Below are 17,997 nucleotides of genomic sequence, written 5' to 3' on the forward strand. Positions count from 1 at the left end.
GTGTGTGTGTGTGTGTGTGTGTGTGTGTGTGTGTGTGTATGTATGTGTGTGTGTGTGTGTGTGTGTGTGTCGGGGGGGGGGGGGTACTTTGCCACCCCGGAAACCGATTCCATCTCATAAAAAATAGATGGCTGGTGAAGCGGTCTCTAGTGAGGAGATCACTGGAAGCGAGGCAGTATTCCTCCCACAGCCTCGCGCTGAAGAGTGTCATATCAGCCACTAATGAAAGCCTTTTTTCCTCCTATTCCTCCGAATCAGGCCTCATGTGGGCTGACAACTGTGCCTTCTTTGGCCTTATTAAGAAAGGAGATTAAGAATGCTGCCGATAAATGTGTGATAAAATAGCTACAAATCAATAAATATGTCACAAATCCCTTTATTTCTTCCACAATTTCTTCTTTCATCTTTTTCTTAGGGTCTTTTTGGCTAGCCTTTTTGTTGAAGAAATAATCTGAAATTTAAAAAAAAAAAAAAGGTGAAAAAAAGAGCTCTAAAATCCATTTTGGCATTATTAGGGAACTTCAGTTCTCTAACCCCACTCAGCTCTAACAGCAGACACTGTGACATACTGTGGCTAGAGAGACAGCCAGGCATGTGGCAGTGTGGAGGTTCTGACCCCGACAGGCAGCTCATCTCTTCCTGGCCGCCTGCAGCACCCAGTCGGGCCAGAAACCCAACTCCTCAACACCAAATCCAACCCCCTATGGTAAGTTTTCACAATACATGCAAGAATAAAATTGGCTCCCTTTTTTCTCGGCCAGCATCTAACTGCTGGAGAAAAAACAAAGAATGCAACCTCATGGATCTCTGGAATAGTTTACTGAGGTGTTAATGGGTTTCAAATCCTTTACCGTTTTTATTACTGAGCGAGGATTGTGTCATTTATCAGGGCCAGCCAACACAGCCAAGGAAAAAGATCTTTTGGTATTTGTCAAACAGAATGGTAACACACAACTCTTCTGGGTATTTTTTTACAAACATTACTTTTAAAAGAAAACAATTTGTTACCTCTGTGATGTTGAAAAGTTAAAGAGAGGAAAAATGATACACACTTTTCAAAAGAAACACTCTGAAAAGTGTGGCGAGCAGGGGTTCAGCCTTCCTGAGTAGAACCATCTTTCCGGTGAAGGTGTTTTGGTAAAGGTTTCTGACCCCTTTCTACAACTACAGAAACTCTTCATACCCCTGACAGGAAGGTTGAAAATAATCTTTATTTAACCAAGTATTTTGTGTGTGTTGGAAATAAAACGGGTATCTCTCAGTAGATAAGGAACCATGTAAACTGAGAAAATCAATTTAGAAAAAAATTCCAGTATCTATTTTATTTTAAATAATATTAAAAACGGGATGTGGAAAATTAATTACACCTTACTTAATCATTGTTATGACATCAGAGGCATCAAACCTTTTGGTAATTTGTCTTCGACGATGAGCTCAGTCTTTGAAGTGGTGAGGCCTCCTTGTTATCAACCTAATCTTTAGCTCCTTCCACTGTTTCTTCATCAGGTTCAGGACAGGACTCCAAAATGCTAACATTACTTCTAGTCAGAAGAAAGTTGTTGGTGAAATTAAAAAGGACAGATTTGTGAAATGCACAACTAATCTGCTGCTTCGCTGGTTTCTGCTCTCCTTGCTCTGCCTATAGGTGTTTGGCCATATCTCGGCAGCTGTGCTGAAATCTTGCTATTTTTTAGATGAGCCCTTCAACAAACAATTGTATTTATATTGAGATTAAATTACAAAGAGGTGGACACTGTTTACCAATCAGGCGACTTCTGGTCGTCTGGTCACACAACTGGTTAAAAAAACATTAATCATCTTCCTGCCTTTGTAATGAATCACGGCAGCGGACCCAGAATTCAGCCAGACCAGCAGAGGTTCTTAAAAAAGGGATTTATTTAACAAAAAGCAGAGCAATGCAAAAGGGACTGAATAATCAAAAAGACTAATAAAAACATCCAGAACTTCATAGGAACACAAACTGACTGGTAACATGGCAAAATAACTCAGGTTCTCTGGAAGGGAAAAACTTGGTCAAAATTCCAAAAAAACAAACATCAGATCAGGATTGACTCACCCAAAAAACATGACAAGACCAACAAGACGACCTGGCACTGATGTCTGGTCTCAACAGTATATTTGGAGGTGGAGGCAGGTGAAACTGGTGAGAGGTGATTGCAGCAGGGGTGGAGTTAGGCAGGTGTGCAGAGTAAGTAATTAGACCAGACATCAGTGCTGAGGCTCAAAACAAGAACAGATCAGAAACCAAACCTAAAAAGCTGAGAGGACAAGTGGACAGAAACAAACTACACCAGACCTTATAAGAAACAACCCCGAAGTATAAAACTAAAACAGAAGATAAAGCCAAGACTAACACAGATGACCAAAACAGGATAAACTAACTGTAAACAAGCAAATCAGGAACCTAGACAAGACAAAACTCAAAGCAGCCAGAGAACCTAAGGCAGGAGAGTGAACAAACCAAAACAGAACCTAGAATATTACAGCCTTCTTACAATTCTTTAGTAATTTGTGTCTATCAAATGAAATTCCAGTACGTTTTCTGTTGCAACATTATCAAATGTGATAACCTTCAAGGAACATTTGCAGGGAACTACATAGGTGACATCAGAATAAGGAGGTGTAACAATAACAAATGTGTTTGCTTTAAAACATTATAAAAAAAGCCTAAAATTATTTGACAATATTTATATATAATGAAAGGGATTGGAAGTTGCCAAGAATGAGGGGATTTTTTTTTTACTCTGTGGATGAAATAAAGCAAAGTTTAGGAGAGATAATGCTTCTCTCCAAAACCGGAGGTGATAGCTGTGAGTGAGAAGTTCTCACCCTCGATTTTACAAGACAAGAGCTGTCTCAAATAGCAAAGGACCAACTTTAAATACATGGTTTTGTTTCATTTAAAATAAGTTTTATATAATCCAAATGAAAAGGTTAATATACCGCAGAGCCCAAAATATTGCAAAGCTGGAAGTAAATGAAGCTGCATCCAGACAAGTGCTGAAAACCCTTCAATTAAATAAACTGCTAACAAACATGAGTTCTGCTTTATAATACTAACAAAAATAAAAGTACTTATCAGTTTGAATGAATCAAATAAAAGTTCCAAAAAGGAGGAAAATGCCAATAACAACTAAAAATACAGACATTTGGTAAAGTCAACCATTAACAGTTCTTTTGACTTATTATTTGAGTGATGATAAGCGGGATTAACTCCCCTTTTGACTTTTGAGAATTTGTGGCATTAGTAGCATTTATCCTACAGTTTACAGGATAAAATGATACAGTGGATTACACACTGTTAAAATCCAAGGTTTCTAGACCTTTAAAAAATTTAAGACCATGATAAATAATTTTCAAACCTTTCCCACACATAATACATAACATTTATCCTCAACAATTCGACTGAAATAAAAAGTCCGTTAGACTTCTGTTAGAAGGAAGACATTTTAAAAAGCTGTCATAAGCTAGTTGCTATACATGTGTACAACTTTAAAATAAAACTTTTAAACTTCATATTTTGGTTCAGTATTAGCATTCGGTTTTCTTTGGTAGTACCTTTTGCAGTGACCCTGTTTTTCTATATCGTGTATCATGTCACCATGCCATGCTGGGAATGTTTTGTACTTCTTTACCGGCTGGTACCTTTGGACAGTGACAGCCTTTTGACTTTAAGTAACTTTTCTGGGAAATGTGGCTTTAGCTGGAAAAATCCAAAGACTAAAGAAGGTGGAAGTAGTAATTAGGCATGGTCATGTTTATCCAACAAGGTCTTGCACCTTATTTGTTATCAGCAACCACTCACCATCAGATTAGCTTTTTCTATTGTTTTTTTTTTTTTTTTGGTTTTTTTAAAAGATAACTGACACATTAAATGTGGAAAGTTTTACTTTCGTTTTACATCCCCAATATCTGCCATTCTAACAGGTGAGTACACCAGTAAATGGGCCAGGCTAAGAGTCAAACCTAGTACAGCTGCATTGTGGCTCATCACCACTGTATACCCTGCAGCCACTGAAATCACTGAACCTTGCGGCACTCCACCGCCTGCGTACTTTAATCTATATCAAAACATGATTTTTAAGATCATCAGCAAACACTTCATCAAATGGGATTAACAAAATCAGCAGCCACTATTTGAACATAAAATCAAAATGAAAACTCAGAAATAAGGCTCCCATTAATAGCTGCTCCCACTTCCTGCTGGCAGCATAAGAAGCAGCCTGGGCTGTGAAGACCAAATCAGCATCATGCAAGCTTAGTCTATCTCATTAAAAACACTAATCAATGCTCACACAATACTGCGGCAAACCCCAAGCGTGACAGAATTGTTCTGATGATGTAATATATCACAATACCACCCTCTTGAGACTGTGTGCCTATTTCTGTGGGTAGACCTTCTCAAGGAAACAGCAAAACCTTATTTCAAAAATAATTCTACAGAAGCGCTGTTTAAGAATGAGTAAATGACGAGATGGCTAAGCCTTACATGCATGAACCATGGGCCTGTGGGAGGATCTTGGGGCTCAGGGACATCGAGTGCAGATGTTTTTGGCCTTTGGGTCCTGGATTATTTTTGCCCCTTTTCCATTAGATTAGTCTGGGTGGGACAGGTTGGATCAGTTGAACACAGTTTGATTAATTTTCCATTATAAATGAGTAGCATCTCAATGGGGCAGGAACTTTAATAACAGGGCAGCCCCAGAATCCAATAAATCAACACATTACCCTAGACTACTGCTCCGTTTACGACTGTTGTCAGTCTCAGAGTAAAAGAGGAGTAACAGAGAAGGCTGTGGGCCGTTAGATGGACCACCCCGGATGTGTACAGGAGAGAGTAGCCATGCGGTATCTGACGGATGGGTACAAGCTAGGTGACATGTGAAGTTAAACTAATGCTAACAAATGTTAATGCTACCTAATGTTAGCTTGCTATTATAATATTGATTGTATACAATAAGCCCAGCATATAATTATTTTAATGGTTTAAGATATTAGTGATTAAAATATGCTGTGACCAGTGAAGCTGCCTTCTAACCACTCAGTGACCGACAGTCTTCTGTGCAACTTGGAACGGTTAGAACGGCAAGCAACCAGCAACTAAACATAGTCATGGTCCTACATAACAGTTACTAATGGAAAAGCCGAAAAAGCAAACCGCTCTGAATTGGTACTATTGGAAAAGGGGCATTTGTAGTCCCAGAACTGGTTTTGGATGTGTGTTTGCAGTTTATCAGGGTGGGTCTAACACAGGCGGTGATTCATATCAAAGTACCTGCAGTGGTTTCAGTGTTTTGACTGATACAGAGAAACACTGGAGGAAATAACAGTTCACCGTCCTGTAGGTCTGAGTAATACAGTCTAAAACAATAGCAGCAGGGTCATTATAGGCCTCAGAAGCAGCTGTGCAGAACTCAACCCGTTTGAAAGAAAAGCACTCTCACCCCCTGCAGTACATAATCACTCCTTATTATTGATGCAGCAGCTGGAGAACACCTTACAGTTTGCTGTTGTCAAGATACATTTCAAGAGTGACTAATAAGGTTGGCTTGGTCGGTCATTATGCAATAATTCAAAGAAAGAGTTACTTTGATGTACCTGTTAATAATTATTTTAATGCAGTTGGAAAAAACCATGCCAATACAGCATTATTAAATATGAGTACACACTGACCCATCAAGCACTAAAATCCAATGACAGACATGTCAGCGTATCATAAAAGAGTCAAAAGACTCTCCTCAGAGAGGAAATGGCTGCCATTGTCTGTTCCTCCTGATAGCTCAGCTGTGACACCGCTCTGCTCGTGTCCTTCTTTCTCCCATCGGTAAATATGAGAGCAGCACTTTGACCTCCAGGAGCATCTCAGCGTTTCATTGCAGCACTGTATGTCACGCCTGATCACTGTGAACATTTGAGAAGCACATGACTGTCACAGCTAAAGCATGTAGCTGTCTGTTAATCTCTGTTCCTCACCTAAACATGACCAGATTAAACACTGATGTCACACCTACCCTATAGTCCAGGGTGGTACATAGATCAATGGTGGTGCACCTCAAGTGCATTTACTGCTGGGACCCCCCTTTACCTTTTAGAGTGACAAGGAAGGGCAGCGCATATAAATCAAGTCAATTCTCCTTCATTCCAAACCATCAACTGTTAGCATTGAGAAAACTAAGCTAAGTGTGTAAGCTCTAAGAATGAGGCTAGAAATAAATGTTTTATTTTTAAATTAAAAAGATCCTGACCCGGGTTCGAATTTTCGTTGTGTCAGGAAGGGCAGCCGGTGTAAAACGTCTGTGTGCAAGTTGTGATTACTTGCTGTGGCAACCCCTGAATGGGGGATCAGCCAAAAGGACTCGCTCACTTATCTCTTGTATTAGGGTTTATTTAATCTAGGTAAACTCATCCACAATTTAAGCTAATTTCTTTTTCTTTTTTTTTACTTTATTTAATACCATAATAATTTAACTGTGGTACTGTGTATTATTATGAAGATTTTAAATCCTCTAATTTAATGATTTGAATCATTTGAATCAGGGCAGAAATATATAGGGACTGCAATGGCAGCAAGTACTTTGAACAGTTGTGAGATGTACAATCCAGGGTTTCCCTCGCCGTATCATAAACCAGGTGGGCGCCAGGCTGTGCTCCTCCTTGTCATGCTAAGCGTTGTTTGTTTATTTTAAATACCTGGATAATTAAAATGATTAGTAAAGCTTCCGTGTGGAAGAAAACCCATTCAAAATCCCCCAGTCAAAATAGCTGTAAGTAGCTTCACGCACACTTCTGTACACATTTAATGGGCTGCGCCCCTCCTACGAGCTGCATCAAGCAACTCTGCTCACGCCTCCAACACATCAAGCCCCCCCCCCCCCCCCAACATGATACTGTTATCAATTAACATCTGTTATATTGTTATTTTGATATTAACACAAAGCAAGAATACATAATACATATTCTGTGGAACTTCACATCCATGCTGCTAATTTCACCCCAACTTTAGGTTTAAAACAGTGTAAGAGTGACAGGTACCATTCCGGCAGCATGCTGCTGCCATGACACATCTTTTTAAATTTCCATAACGTGGCTGTCAGTGCTTTTGGTAAGTTAAAAAAAATGTCTAAACAGCTGGAGTTGTCTTTCTGTGTAAGCCAGGGAAAAGGGTTGCTCCCTCTTTATGTCATCTGATTAGCGGTATACAGCAAGAAGTGGTGGAGGGGCAGTGCTGCTTTATTCTATGCCCCATAAACCTGAAGGAAACTCCAGTCATTCAGGCCTTTTTTTCTGCCAATAGGAAGAACTTTAAACCAAATTAATGGTATGACGGAGAATCTTAGAGGTACTGAAATCATAACATTTAAAACCTTGTTATACTTCATCCTAGCAGCTGGCCCTTCCTTAATCAATGGACTTGCAAGTTCAGAAAAAAATAATTTCCAATTATGAATTGATTCTCATATTAATTCCTTAAAAATCTATTTATATAACCAAAGATTGATTTAAAAAATATATATTTTTCATCGTGTGAGCCAGCATTACTTGCACAGACATGAGTCCGTGCTGACAGGCCCACGTAGAGCTCAATTTGAAAAAGTGTGGGAATTGTAGGAATTTGTCACAAGAAATGCAGGCAACGGGTAGGCTCGACTGTAAAGGTAAAAGGTCCAGGGAGAGTCCGCGCAGCTCACAATATACCCACACCACATCCAAGTATTTGGGAGCTGTAAAATATCAGAATCAGAAATACTTTAATAATCCCAGAGGGAAATTGCTGTTTCAGTACAACCGCCATCACAAACATCAAAAACATTTCAGGGGGGGACGATTTACTGAGGCCATGCTGCCAAGGACACTGCTTACTTGGTGCCCACAGGGCACTGCCATTGACTCTGTGGAAAGATAGAGGCCACAAAAAGGAAGGTGGGAGGGAAAAAACATATTTCAAACTTTATCCTATTAACAATATACAGTTTGAGATATCAAAAACCTCGGCACGAGAGGCACAAATAAGACGAGACACATAAGCAGAAAGGTAAACATTGGAGACTAGTTGCGTGTAAGTTCATCTGTTGTTATGAGCATCAGTTATGTGTGTCTGTTTGGGTGAAAGTGTTTATATTTCCGTGAACACTCTCCAGAGGCCATTGTCCTTGATGTTATCAGCTGGACAATAGTTCAGAAAGCATCCGCAGATATCAGCGGGAAAAGAGGTAGCGGGGGGAGAGTTCTGAGCTCTCTCCGCCATAACAACCAGGGAGTGTTAATGATAGGGGAGGCATAATCCAAATACTTTATTTGTTATGAGTAGGGCTGGGCAACGATTAAAATATTTAATCACGATTAATCGCCCTGATTAATCGCGATTAATCGCGATTAATCGCATTGTATTTACAAACTCCAAGAATGAATTCAAAAGTAGTGTAAAGAGCACTTTTATTTTAATGTTCTGCTGCCATATGAACAAAAGTGTTGTAACATTTGTAGCACTTATTTTATACTGGATATTTTCAACCCATCTATTGAATTTAGTGCACTAGTTGATCTTTTCTTCATAAGAGAACAGCAAGCACTGCAGCCAAAATATGGCCTTTTTTGACCTGCTGTATATTAGCCAGTCCCTAAGCTTGATGTATCATGAAACTGTTGACCTTTTGGGTTTTGTGTTTTTTATTTTATTATTACAATTAAATAATAATAATAATAATAATAATAATAATAATAATAATGTTATGTTCAGTGTTTTTTTCGCTAATCCACCTCTTATATATTTCAATCCTTATGTAATTTTGTCTGTGTTGTGTGCACCTGCCTGTTGCTTTAATCCTATAAATTTCCCCGTCGTGGGATAAAAAAAGGATTAGCTAATGTTATCTTATCTTAAATAACACTTTTTAATATATGTACTGGGTTCTTTCAAGGTCTTAATTACATGTTATGTGTGGGCTCCAGTAACATCCATCCATCCATCCATCCATCCACTGATCTACCTGGATGTTCCCTGGAGGACTGAAACGCCTCAGTCAGAGACGTCTGTGGGTCTGTCGGGGCAATGAGAGAAGTTTCGTCTCCTCTCTCCGTTTCTGGGGCTCGACGTTTTCATGTTTTTTCACGTGCTTAGATAAATTTGTTGTGTTTCCACTGAAATGAACCGGCTTTTTACAAAACATACAGCTTGATTTCATTTACGGTATTAAAATAAAGCCAAACGGTGCTACTTCCTCTGTTCATGTTTTTTCGCTGCTGCGGTCTCTCTCAGCTGTTTGCGTATTAAGTTTGTGTGAGAGCTGAGCGGGCGGGCCAGGCTGAGCCTGCGTGCTGATTGGCTGGCGCCGCTGAGCCATGTACCAGAGGGGAGGGGGAGCGGGAGAGTGCTGCCGTGACAGCGCGCTGCAGTCAGCGCGCCTGCTGACTGACACTGACTGAAAGCATGTGAGCAACATGCGTTAATGCGCGATAAAATAAATATCGCCGTTAATAGTCTAATGAATTAACGCGAAATTAACGCGTTAACTTGCCCAGCCCTAGTTATGAGACAAGCTGCTCTGGCTTTCCCGTCAGCTTTAAGTCTTTGCTGACTCCAAATGGCAAATCCGGGTCCGTTCGTTCACAGCCTTAATGATAGTGTCATATGCAGCCGGTAGCCTGATCAAGGCAAAATGGCTACCGACATCCGCTGTATTTGCTGATACATCAAATATCCACCATTTCCAATAAGTAGAAATCCAAGTATCATGAATGCAAACATGTAAACCTTTCCTTGTATTTTTAGCAATAAAGCACACCGAGAGGCGAATTTGGCTTAACAACCGCGTTACTCTGTTTATTAGTCCTTTGTCTGCTCTGAGACCTCAGCAGTAGAGGTGGGCGGATCGATCCTAGTATCGATAATACCAATGCTGGTATTGTTACTGAACAATACTCGTTTCAAAAGATCTATGTTTTTTATTCTCTTCTGCAAGCACTGACTGTAGCAGATTGACCATAGTCTCCCTGTCTGTGTCACAGCACTTTGCATGCAGCTCCTCTCCTCCCCTCTCGTCACAGTCTTGCACCATCACGTGGATCAGCGACGCCAGCCAATCAGCATGCAGGCTCACCCTGGCCCGCCCACTCAGGTACTTCTCCACTCCACATACATACGTGTGTGGTTGGTGCACAAAATTTTAATTTCATTCATACTGGGATACTGCGGTTACTACTATTAATACTAGGCTGCGAAACTAGTCCCCATTAAAAAAAATTAGCTACACTAAAATAGGTGAAAGGGAAGTTGCTGAGTGCAGTACTGTAAAGAAACAGGAGCGAGCGTTTTGTTTAGTGGAGCTTGAGAAATGTAAGTAACCAATGTTAGCATCTCAAAATAGTATCTAATTCTGAAGTATATTACATTTATCAACAGAAACCTAATCTGTTCTTTAAAACTAAATATTCTGTGCCAGGCAGGAGTTCTGAAGACCGCTGGAAAAATGGAAAAGCAAAGACTGTAGGCTATTAAAAATTCAGATTCTTAGCCACAGCTGTCTAAAAAAGAAAAGGTGAGGGTGTCCTTTTTACCAATATTTTGTTGCTATAATTAAATTTCTTTGTCGACCCTTTGAGGCAGTTCAGGTATAAATAGCAGGTGTTATTTCTTTTAATTGATATATGATACCAGATCGCGCCTAAACTGCTATTTTTTTTGTTTAGACTTTTGCTTAGTTATAATACCATAATTACGGTTCCACATAATAATAGTGCTATTGATTTTACTATTTCTACTTCTAAAATTAAAGGTAAAGATAAATACAAACAGAGGAACACCATTTACATTAGTTTATTGTACATAGATTTCCACACCGTCCATTAGTAAATTAGTACAAACCAGGGGCGGAGCTAGACATTCTCATCACCAGGGGCTTAGCCCACAACATATTTCATCATTACGAGGGTAATTTGGTTCACCAAAAAGGTAAGAAATTATTTAATCTGTTGATGTGGTTGCAAAATTAATTTAATATAGGCCTTTACATATCTTAAAATTGAATCTGCTCTTCATTAATAGTCGTACTAGTACATACCGATAGTATATTGATATGTTCTCATTTGAATGATGAAATGGATAACCACTCATGTTAAAATTCGGTCATAGTGTCACCAATCTTACTCAAAGCACAGTACTGGGTCCTCCACGCCACTTATGTATTAAGATTTATTGCAAGTTTAAACAGATAAATTACAAGAAATGGGCTACACAGAGTAACCACAGCCCAGTTGTACATTTGTTGAAATATTGAAGTGTAGCTTCAATGTCAGCTACACTTCTAGTTCCAGTGCAGATGTAAATATAATAAATTTGAATGTATGATTTTGCTGTGTTTTATTACAGCATGTTAGATAAAAAATAATAAAGGTGGGGTTAACAGACAACAGACCTATTTTGACTATATTCGGTTAAATGGGCAGGTATTTACCGTCTGTCTCTGTTGCTGGTAAGTTCAAATACAAACCTTTTCAAAGTGGAAAAAGTCCCAATTCGACATTCATCAGAGCCGTTGATGCTTAAATAAATGGAGAAACAGCATCTAATGTGTGTAGTGCTTCTAAAATTTGTATAACTGTAACAAGAAACGCTGTTTTTTTTTTACTTTAGGCGGTCGAAACGCGTCCGGACACTCAAGTCAAGCATCTAAAAATAGGAGCATGCATATTGCGTAGGACCAATGAAGCTTAGGAACAATAGTGTCCCTACCAAAGCTGAAGTCAAACCTAGGCCCTTGCTTTACTTGGTTTCGGATCGATTAAAAATTCCCGGTATCGCCCACCTCTACTCAGCAGGACAAAAACAAAACAAAGCACCAAGCTCCACGAAGGGGTCAGAAGCATGGACGCAAAAAAAAAAAAAAAAAAAAAAAAAAAAAAAAATCAAAAGGAGCTTTTACACTCCAGTCTGGGAGTTGAATTTTTAATATCATATTTTTAGTAACGTATCAGGGTAGGGCCCAGATTTATTTTCCCTATTGGTTTAATAAAGTATTTTCAAATTTAACTGAATAGAAATAGCATCTGTGGATGGTGTCCTCCGTTTTCTATCCTGGATCTGTTTGGGTATTCTGCCCCAAAGCATGTTTGTGAAAGCAATTGTCTCAATTAGGGCTGTAACAACAAATCGATATAATAGATGAAAATTAACAATTAAAAGCGTTGGCAACAAATTTCATCATTGAGTCGTTATGTCACGTGATTAATATGTCACCCGCCATGTCGCGGAGCCGTTTACCTCACATGCAGACCGTCGTCAATGTTGACTGCTTGCAGAGCGAGTTGGATGAAGCGAGGCAGAGCGGAGGCGGGATTTTCATATTCTATGTTTTTTTTAGTAAATTCTACAAATGATGACAGAGAAAACCGCTGGTGTTCCAGAGCAACACCAACAATACTCTCAATCAAAGTTCAACAACACAACTAAGTACTGATGGTCAGACTATGAATGTACTTGTTCAAGGCTAGGAGCAAAAATCAAATCCCACTTTGCATTAAAAAAATAGTTTTCAAAGCTTTAAAAAAGGGACCTAGTCAAGTACTATGACTATTAAAAAAAAAAAAAAAAAACATACATTGAAATAAAACAATACATGCCAAGCGATCACCCTGTTAGTGTTTACTTTGTTTTTTTTTAGCCTGAATTTTTTTTTTCCCCCGGGCGTGTTGTGGTATCTGCCAGCAGTATCGTTTAACTATCAGAAAGCAAGATGGTGACAATTGACAGCTACTGTAAGAGCCAGTAGACCTGGTCAAAAAAAAATTTCACACTTGATCCTTGACTTTTTCCTCTTTCTTTTCGTACCTACGCTGGCCGTTGCTGACTCAATCGGCTCCACTGCTTCTCCTTTCACGTATCCACAATATTTTAGCCCCTGTTAAGTGTTCTTTGCACTTTATTTACTAAAAAATAGAGCAAAAACAAAGTGTAAAACAGAAATAATAAGCCAACAGGGTGCGATAATTTAATCGGAAAACCTGTAAGCAACCCAGAGAGAGTTACTGGCAAAGAACTTCATTAATCATAGAACATGACTGGTCCCCTTTAAGTACATTTTTGATGTTGTTGATCAGAAAACTCTAACCTTCCAAATGCTAGCTTTTAGGCACATCCTGTGCATCTCAGGTTTCTGAGCTGGGACGGTTCTTAAAGAATTGAGCGTGAGTAAACTGGCTATAATAATCCACACAAAAAAAAAAAAGTGATAACAAAATCAGCAAATATTCAGATTTAAAATGTGTTTATATAAAAAAAAAAACTCAGACCAGGAGTAAAACTGTGTGAGTTTGTTCCTCTGACTCCTTGAAGCTGCAATTTTTTCCTCATATTTAACCAGAACCTGTGATCCTGCTGCTGCTGAGGGAAACTCTTGATTTGAACCCAGAATGTATAAGGATCCTATCCTAATCAACTCTCTAATAACAAACGGTTCTCATCGCTAACATCTAGCAGAACTGTTGTCTCTGTTTTCCCCTGAGCCACCTCTCTGAATCAGACAATCCAAAGGTGTAAATTTGAATTTGCATTTGACAAGCTGCGAAAGCAGAAGGTCTAATTTTACATTTGAGCAGTCAGTCTCATTACAGCTTCTAACTTCTTGCAGACGCACACGGCCTTTTATGAGATGTTCTATATATTATGTCTTAAAATTTGTTTCTAAACAACATCACATATGTCAGGAGAGCTTTATGTGATTTTTCTGACAAATTAGTGATGTTGCATTTTTCCACTTTGAGAAGAGGTCGAAGCTGGTCACTGCAGTGTGGAACTGAAGAACAATCAGTCTACATACAGAATTCCCAGTTCCACCTTTACAGTGAAACTGACTAGAAAGCTCCCTGCCACTGTCCATAAAGTAAAGGAAAAACTCAAACATCTCAAGAGTCTGTTTTAAATTGTATGGCATTTTGAAAGATGACTGCTTTGTGTGAACTGTGTTCTAATGTCAATTCCTCACTTGAATTTTCTTCAACTATAGGAACAACTCAGTAAAACTGTCCCATTTACAAATAAATAGACCTGCTTATCAACCAGCACTCATCTCATAAAAGTATCTTAAAGTCATCTCCAGCAGTGATTCCAGTTTTAACTTGAAACAACAGAACCGGACCAATTACAACATGCCCAGAACTGGAGCAGGTTGTTTAGTAGGTATAAATTTAAAATGCATATGTTTGTTTTGAAATTATTATTATTTCTTTTTTTACATTAGTTAATGTTCTCGGGAAGAAAGCAGCGCAGACAGGCCTTACTACCGCAGTTACATAGAGGAACCGACCCGCCCGCACATGTTGGAGCGAGCGTTCAGTGACGGCTGCAGGCTGTCTGGAGATTACGCGCTCATGCAGGAGCCGAGACCCAGCACAACATCCAGCTGTGGCCACTCAGCACTTAGATCAGCTCAGAGACCACATGAAGAAGCGGAGCAGAACCGAACCTGTTTGTTTGACCTTCATTCAATCGGCCCGATTCATCAACTTTGTCACATGTGCAACAAGAACTGGCCAGACTAGAGAGAAGACAGCCACCGACATCATCCACGGCCACGGCGCCCCTGCAGCCGGGCGTGAAGCCCCGCCAGCGGCAGCGTCAGCAGCTCCAGCCCGCCGAGCAGCGGCGCTGACAGGTGCCATGAATACTCACAGTGAGACGCGGCTGCTGCTCCGCCGAGGACACTCGCGGCGCAAAGAAGAACCGCAGCAAACAGAACATCCATCTTCCCGGCTGTGTAGCGCTGTTATCAATCCTAGAGGCTGCGTGGATGGAAGCTGCGCACCGGGTCCTGCTTGCTCCTCCAGCTCGGAGGGGTGGCAGGAGTCTGGTGTGGAGAAGCAGACCTCTCCCACGATGGCACGCCCTCCCTCCTCCTTGTGAGGTACAACCCACCTCCCTCTCCCTCTTCTCTTCTTCCCTGCTTCCTTCGTGTGAGTCTGTTTCAGGCTTTATTAGCGGAACAACAGAACCGGGCTGCCCAATCATTGCTGTAAAAACAGAACAATAGCTAAGATCCACAGAGGAGAGCAGTGGAACCTGCTTTGGCTTTGCAGAAGATAACAAACTGGGAGTCACGGCCTGGACTTTAATCCGTTCATAAGCAGCACCTTAAAGTCAGTTTTTATTTCGTATTTTTCTCATTATTTAAAGAACCAACATATATTCTAATCATTTGGGGCCGAGGTGTGGCATTTGAATGACGGATTAAAGGTTTGGTAATTTAGAAGGATATTGTGTTGTAATTATTGCAGATCATAGTGGCTCTCGGCACACCACTGGTAAATTGTTGAAATTAAAATTTAAAAAAGCACTTCAAAGCTTTCACACATTGGAACGTACAGTAGCCTAAGTCTTGTACAATTCAGGTGACAAACAAATTAATCAGAGGAAATGCATATGAAACACAAAATACGTACATCCCAAAACCATTTGAAATGTGCATTATTTGTTGCCAGTCATTTTAGAAGGTGAAATGGAAATTGGAGAAATATTGGACTTTTACACAATACATTTTTTTTAGATGTACATGAGTAGAGGGGTTGCAGGACCCGGCGGCAGAAACAGTTTATTTCAGTGGGGCACACTTTCAAAAAAATTTTTTTACATGCTTCAGGCTGAACAATGGCTATGTGAGCACTCCTGTGCTGTAAAAAAAAAAAAAAGAAAGAAATAATCCCAAAAAATTAAAGATAAAAAAATGCAATAGTGCTGTCAGTGTTGCCAGATTGGGCCAGTTTCCACCCAATATGGCTCTCTTTGAACACATTGAGCTGGAAAAAATAGCTTATGGGTGGGTTGTAAAAGTCTAAGAAGGTTTTCATAACATTTGGCTCATTTTTTGAGATAATGAATAACAAAATATATCAAAATTGGAATGACTAAAGGGATTGGAAACCCGATAATTCAGACGGAAGCAGGAGTGGAATTAAAGATTTTATTAAAGCACAGAAAGCCAACACGGGACCAAGCTGAGCAAGCTCGGGAATCACTGCGTGGGAAGACAGGTTAGTGGCTGATGACAACTCAGTGCAGACTTGAGCACTGGATGAAAGACAGTAACTTTTTTAGAAGCAGGTGATGATGTGGTTTTCAGACAAGCTGCTCCTTGTAGAGAGGAAAAATCCAGGCTAGAGACAAAAACCATATACAGGGAGGTATAGGCAGAGGCAACCAAAGTGGAGTGAGCTACAGGCTTGGTCAAAAGGGCAGGCCCGACAGGGGCGAGGTAAAAGACAACAATCCACAAAAATCAAGAATTGGTAATGAACTGGTAGACAAACAAAAAATGCTGGATGGTTTACTCACACAAAAGTTTTCAAACATCTGGAGATTGCACACTTGGAAAGCTCGAATATATAGTGCTCTTCCCAGGTGAAACGGCTCCCAGAATCGGAGTTATCGCAGGTGTAATCACTCAGACCTGATATCTGAGTGACTTTACTCATGGTGCAGCAGGCAAAGCTGCACCATGACACAGACACCCCTTGAGAAAAAAGTTCTGCCCAGATGTTGTGTCAAGAACATGCAGGGAGACTCTCAAAGATGGGGCTAGGAGAACAAAATGACGTCATTCATTGCAGGAGCGAGAACAAATGTCTCGTTTCTCGTGGAGTATGTAGCAGTCTTTACCGTTCAGTTCTGCTCCTTGTGCTCCCTAGCTGCCTTAGATAACCGTCCTAGCATGAATCTTTACTCCAGTGTTGACTTCAGTGCTCACTCTTCCTACAGAAATTAATGGTGCTGCTTCCTGCTCGCTCTCGTTTGCTCTGTTGTGAAAAGCAAAGCCGCGATTACTCCATCTAGCTCTGCTCCAAAGGTTCTTGGAGCCCGAGGAGAGCAGGTGCGATAATTGTCATTACAATCAGAATGCAAATCTATTTGGAGAGGATTACCAATTTTCAAAGTAAATGTTGAAATTACAAATATGCCTCCTAACTTGCTGCAGAAAGAATGGTTTGCATTCAATATTTAAATAAAACAGTTAATTTTATTGTGAATATTAAATAAGTGTTTTTAATTTGTGGTTAACGATCTCACCATTTAACTTTGACAAAGCAGAGGTTGTTGACATTCTTTTTCCTGTTTGACCCAGCTGGAGCCCTTCGGACCAGAATGGAATAGAAAATTGGAATTGTTCAATAATTTGATGGTGAACAACGTAGAGCAGGTCCAAGTGACGTTCGGGGTGGTCACAGAGAATGCAGAACTGTTCTCAATAAACATCCGTCGGATGGATGTGCTGCACAGAGGATGTGGAATCAGGGGGTAACATATCCATGCCACCCTACCGATGGATACCACTTCTGCCTCTGTAGGCTACGGCTGTATGACTCAGTGACCCTCTCTAGCTGTAATTGGCTAGCATTTTCCCTTCAGTCAATAATTTGATTGGTTGAATTGTGTGATTGACACTTGTTGAATACATCATGTGATGCTATACATACAACCACTTCCTAAAGTGACTGTGGGTAGCCTTTGGCCTGGAGCTGATGTCATCAGACGGTGCCCAACCTTCACTGGGTGTTTCGACCCTCAACCGCTATACCCTCCAGCTGGTGGGTCAGCAGTGGTGGCCAAGTCACTGCCCATCATCTCCAAGCCTCCAGCCCCTCTCCTCCATCTTAAACAACAACCAGCATGAGGCTCTCTCTGCTGCCTCCCCAATCCTGCACACAGCTGTCTTCCTCTCCTTACCAGATATGCCAAGTACAGTGAGCACAGACCACATTGACTGTGCTGGGAACCCTCTGCAACCGACCTCCACTGGAAACAGCCATGCTTGCCAGCCTTTGTCTTTGCAGTCCATGATGAGGTCCTGGTATTTTAGGTTCTTTCTCTCACACTGCATGAAAAGTGAGATTTTCGTCCCCGTAAACTACCGCAGATCTTCCTCATTTTCGGCAGTTGACGACAATTTGCAACCAGCGCTTGTCGCCGTTTGTCAGTGCCACAAATTGTCGGAA

General features: G+C 40.4%; 1 protein-coding gene across 2 annotated transcripts in view; it reads right to left on the reverse strand.

The window, feature by feature from the left end:
• The window catches only part of cntnap5a (contactin associated protein family member 5a), a 378,624-nt gene extending 363,708 nt beyond the window's left edge, over positions 1-14,916 (reverse strand). For both annotated transcript variants that reach the window (XR_004931318.1, XM_012878430.3), the window contains exon 1: positions 14,684-14,916. Coding sequence is in view for 1 of the 2 variants with exons in the window: in XM_012878430.3 (XP_012733884.3) it covers positions 14,684-14,756 (73 nt within the window). In the remaining variant the exon portion in view is untranslated. The remainder of the gene's footprint in view (positions 1-14,683) is intronic.
• Between the last annotated feature and the right edge of the window lie 3,081 nt (positions 14,917-17,997).

The sequence above is a fragment of the Fundulus heteroclitus genome, chromosome 7 (genome assembly GCF_011125445.2).
Source record: "Fundulus heteroclitus isolate FHET01 chromosome 7, MU-UCD_Fhet_4.1, whole genome shotgun sequence".
Classification (NCBI taxonomy): Eukaryota; Metazoa; Chordata; class Actinopteri; order Cyprinodontiformes; family Fundulidae; genus Fundulus; species Fundulus heteroclitus.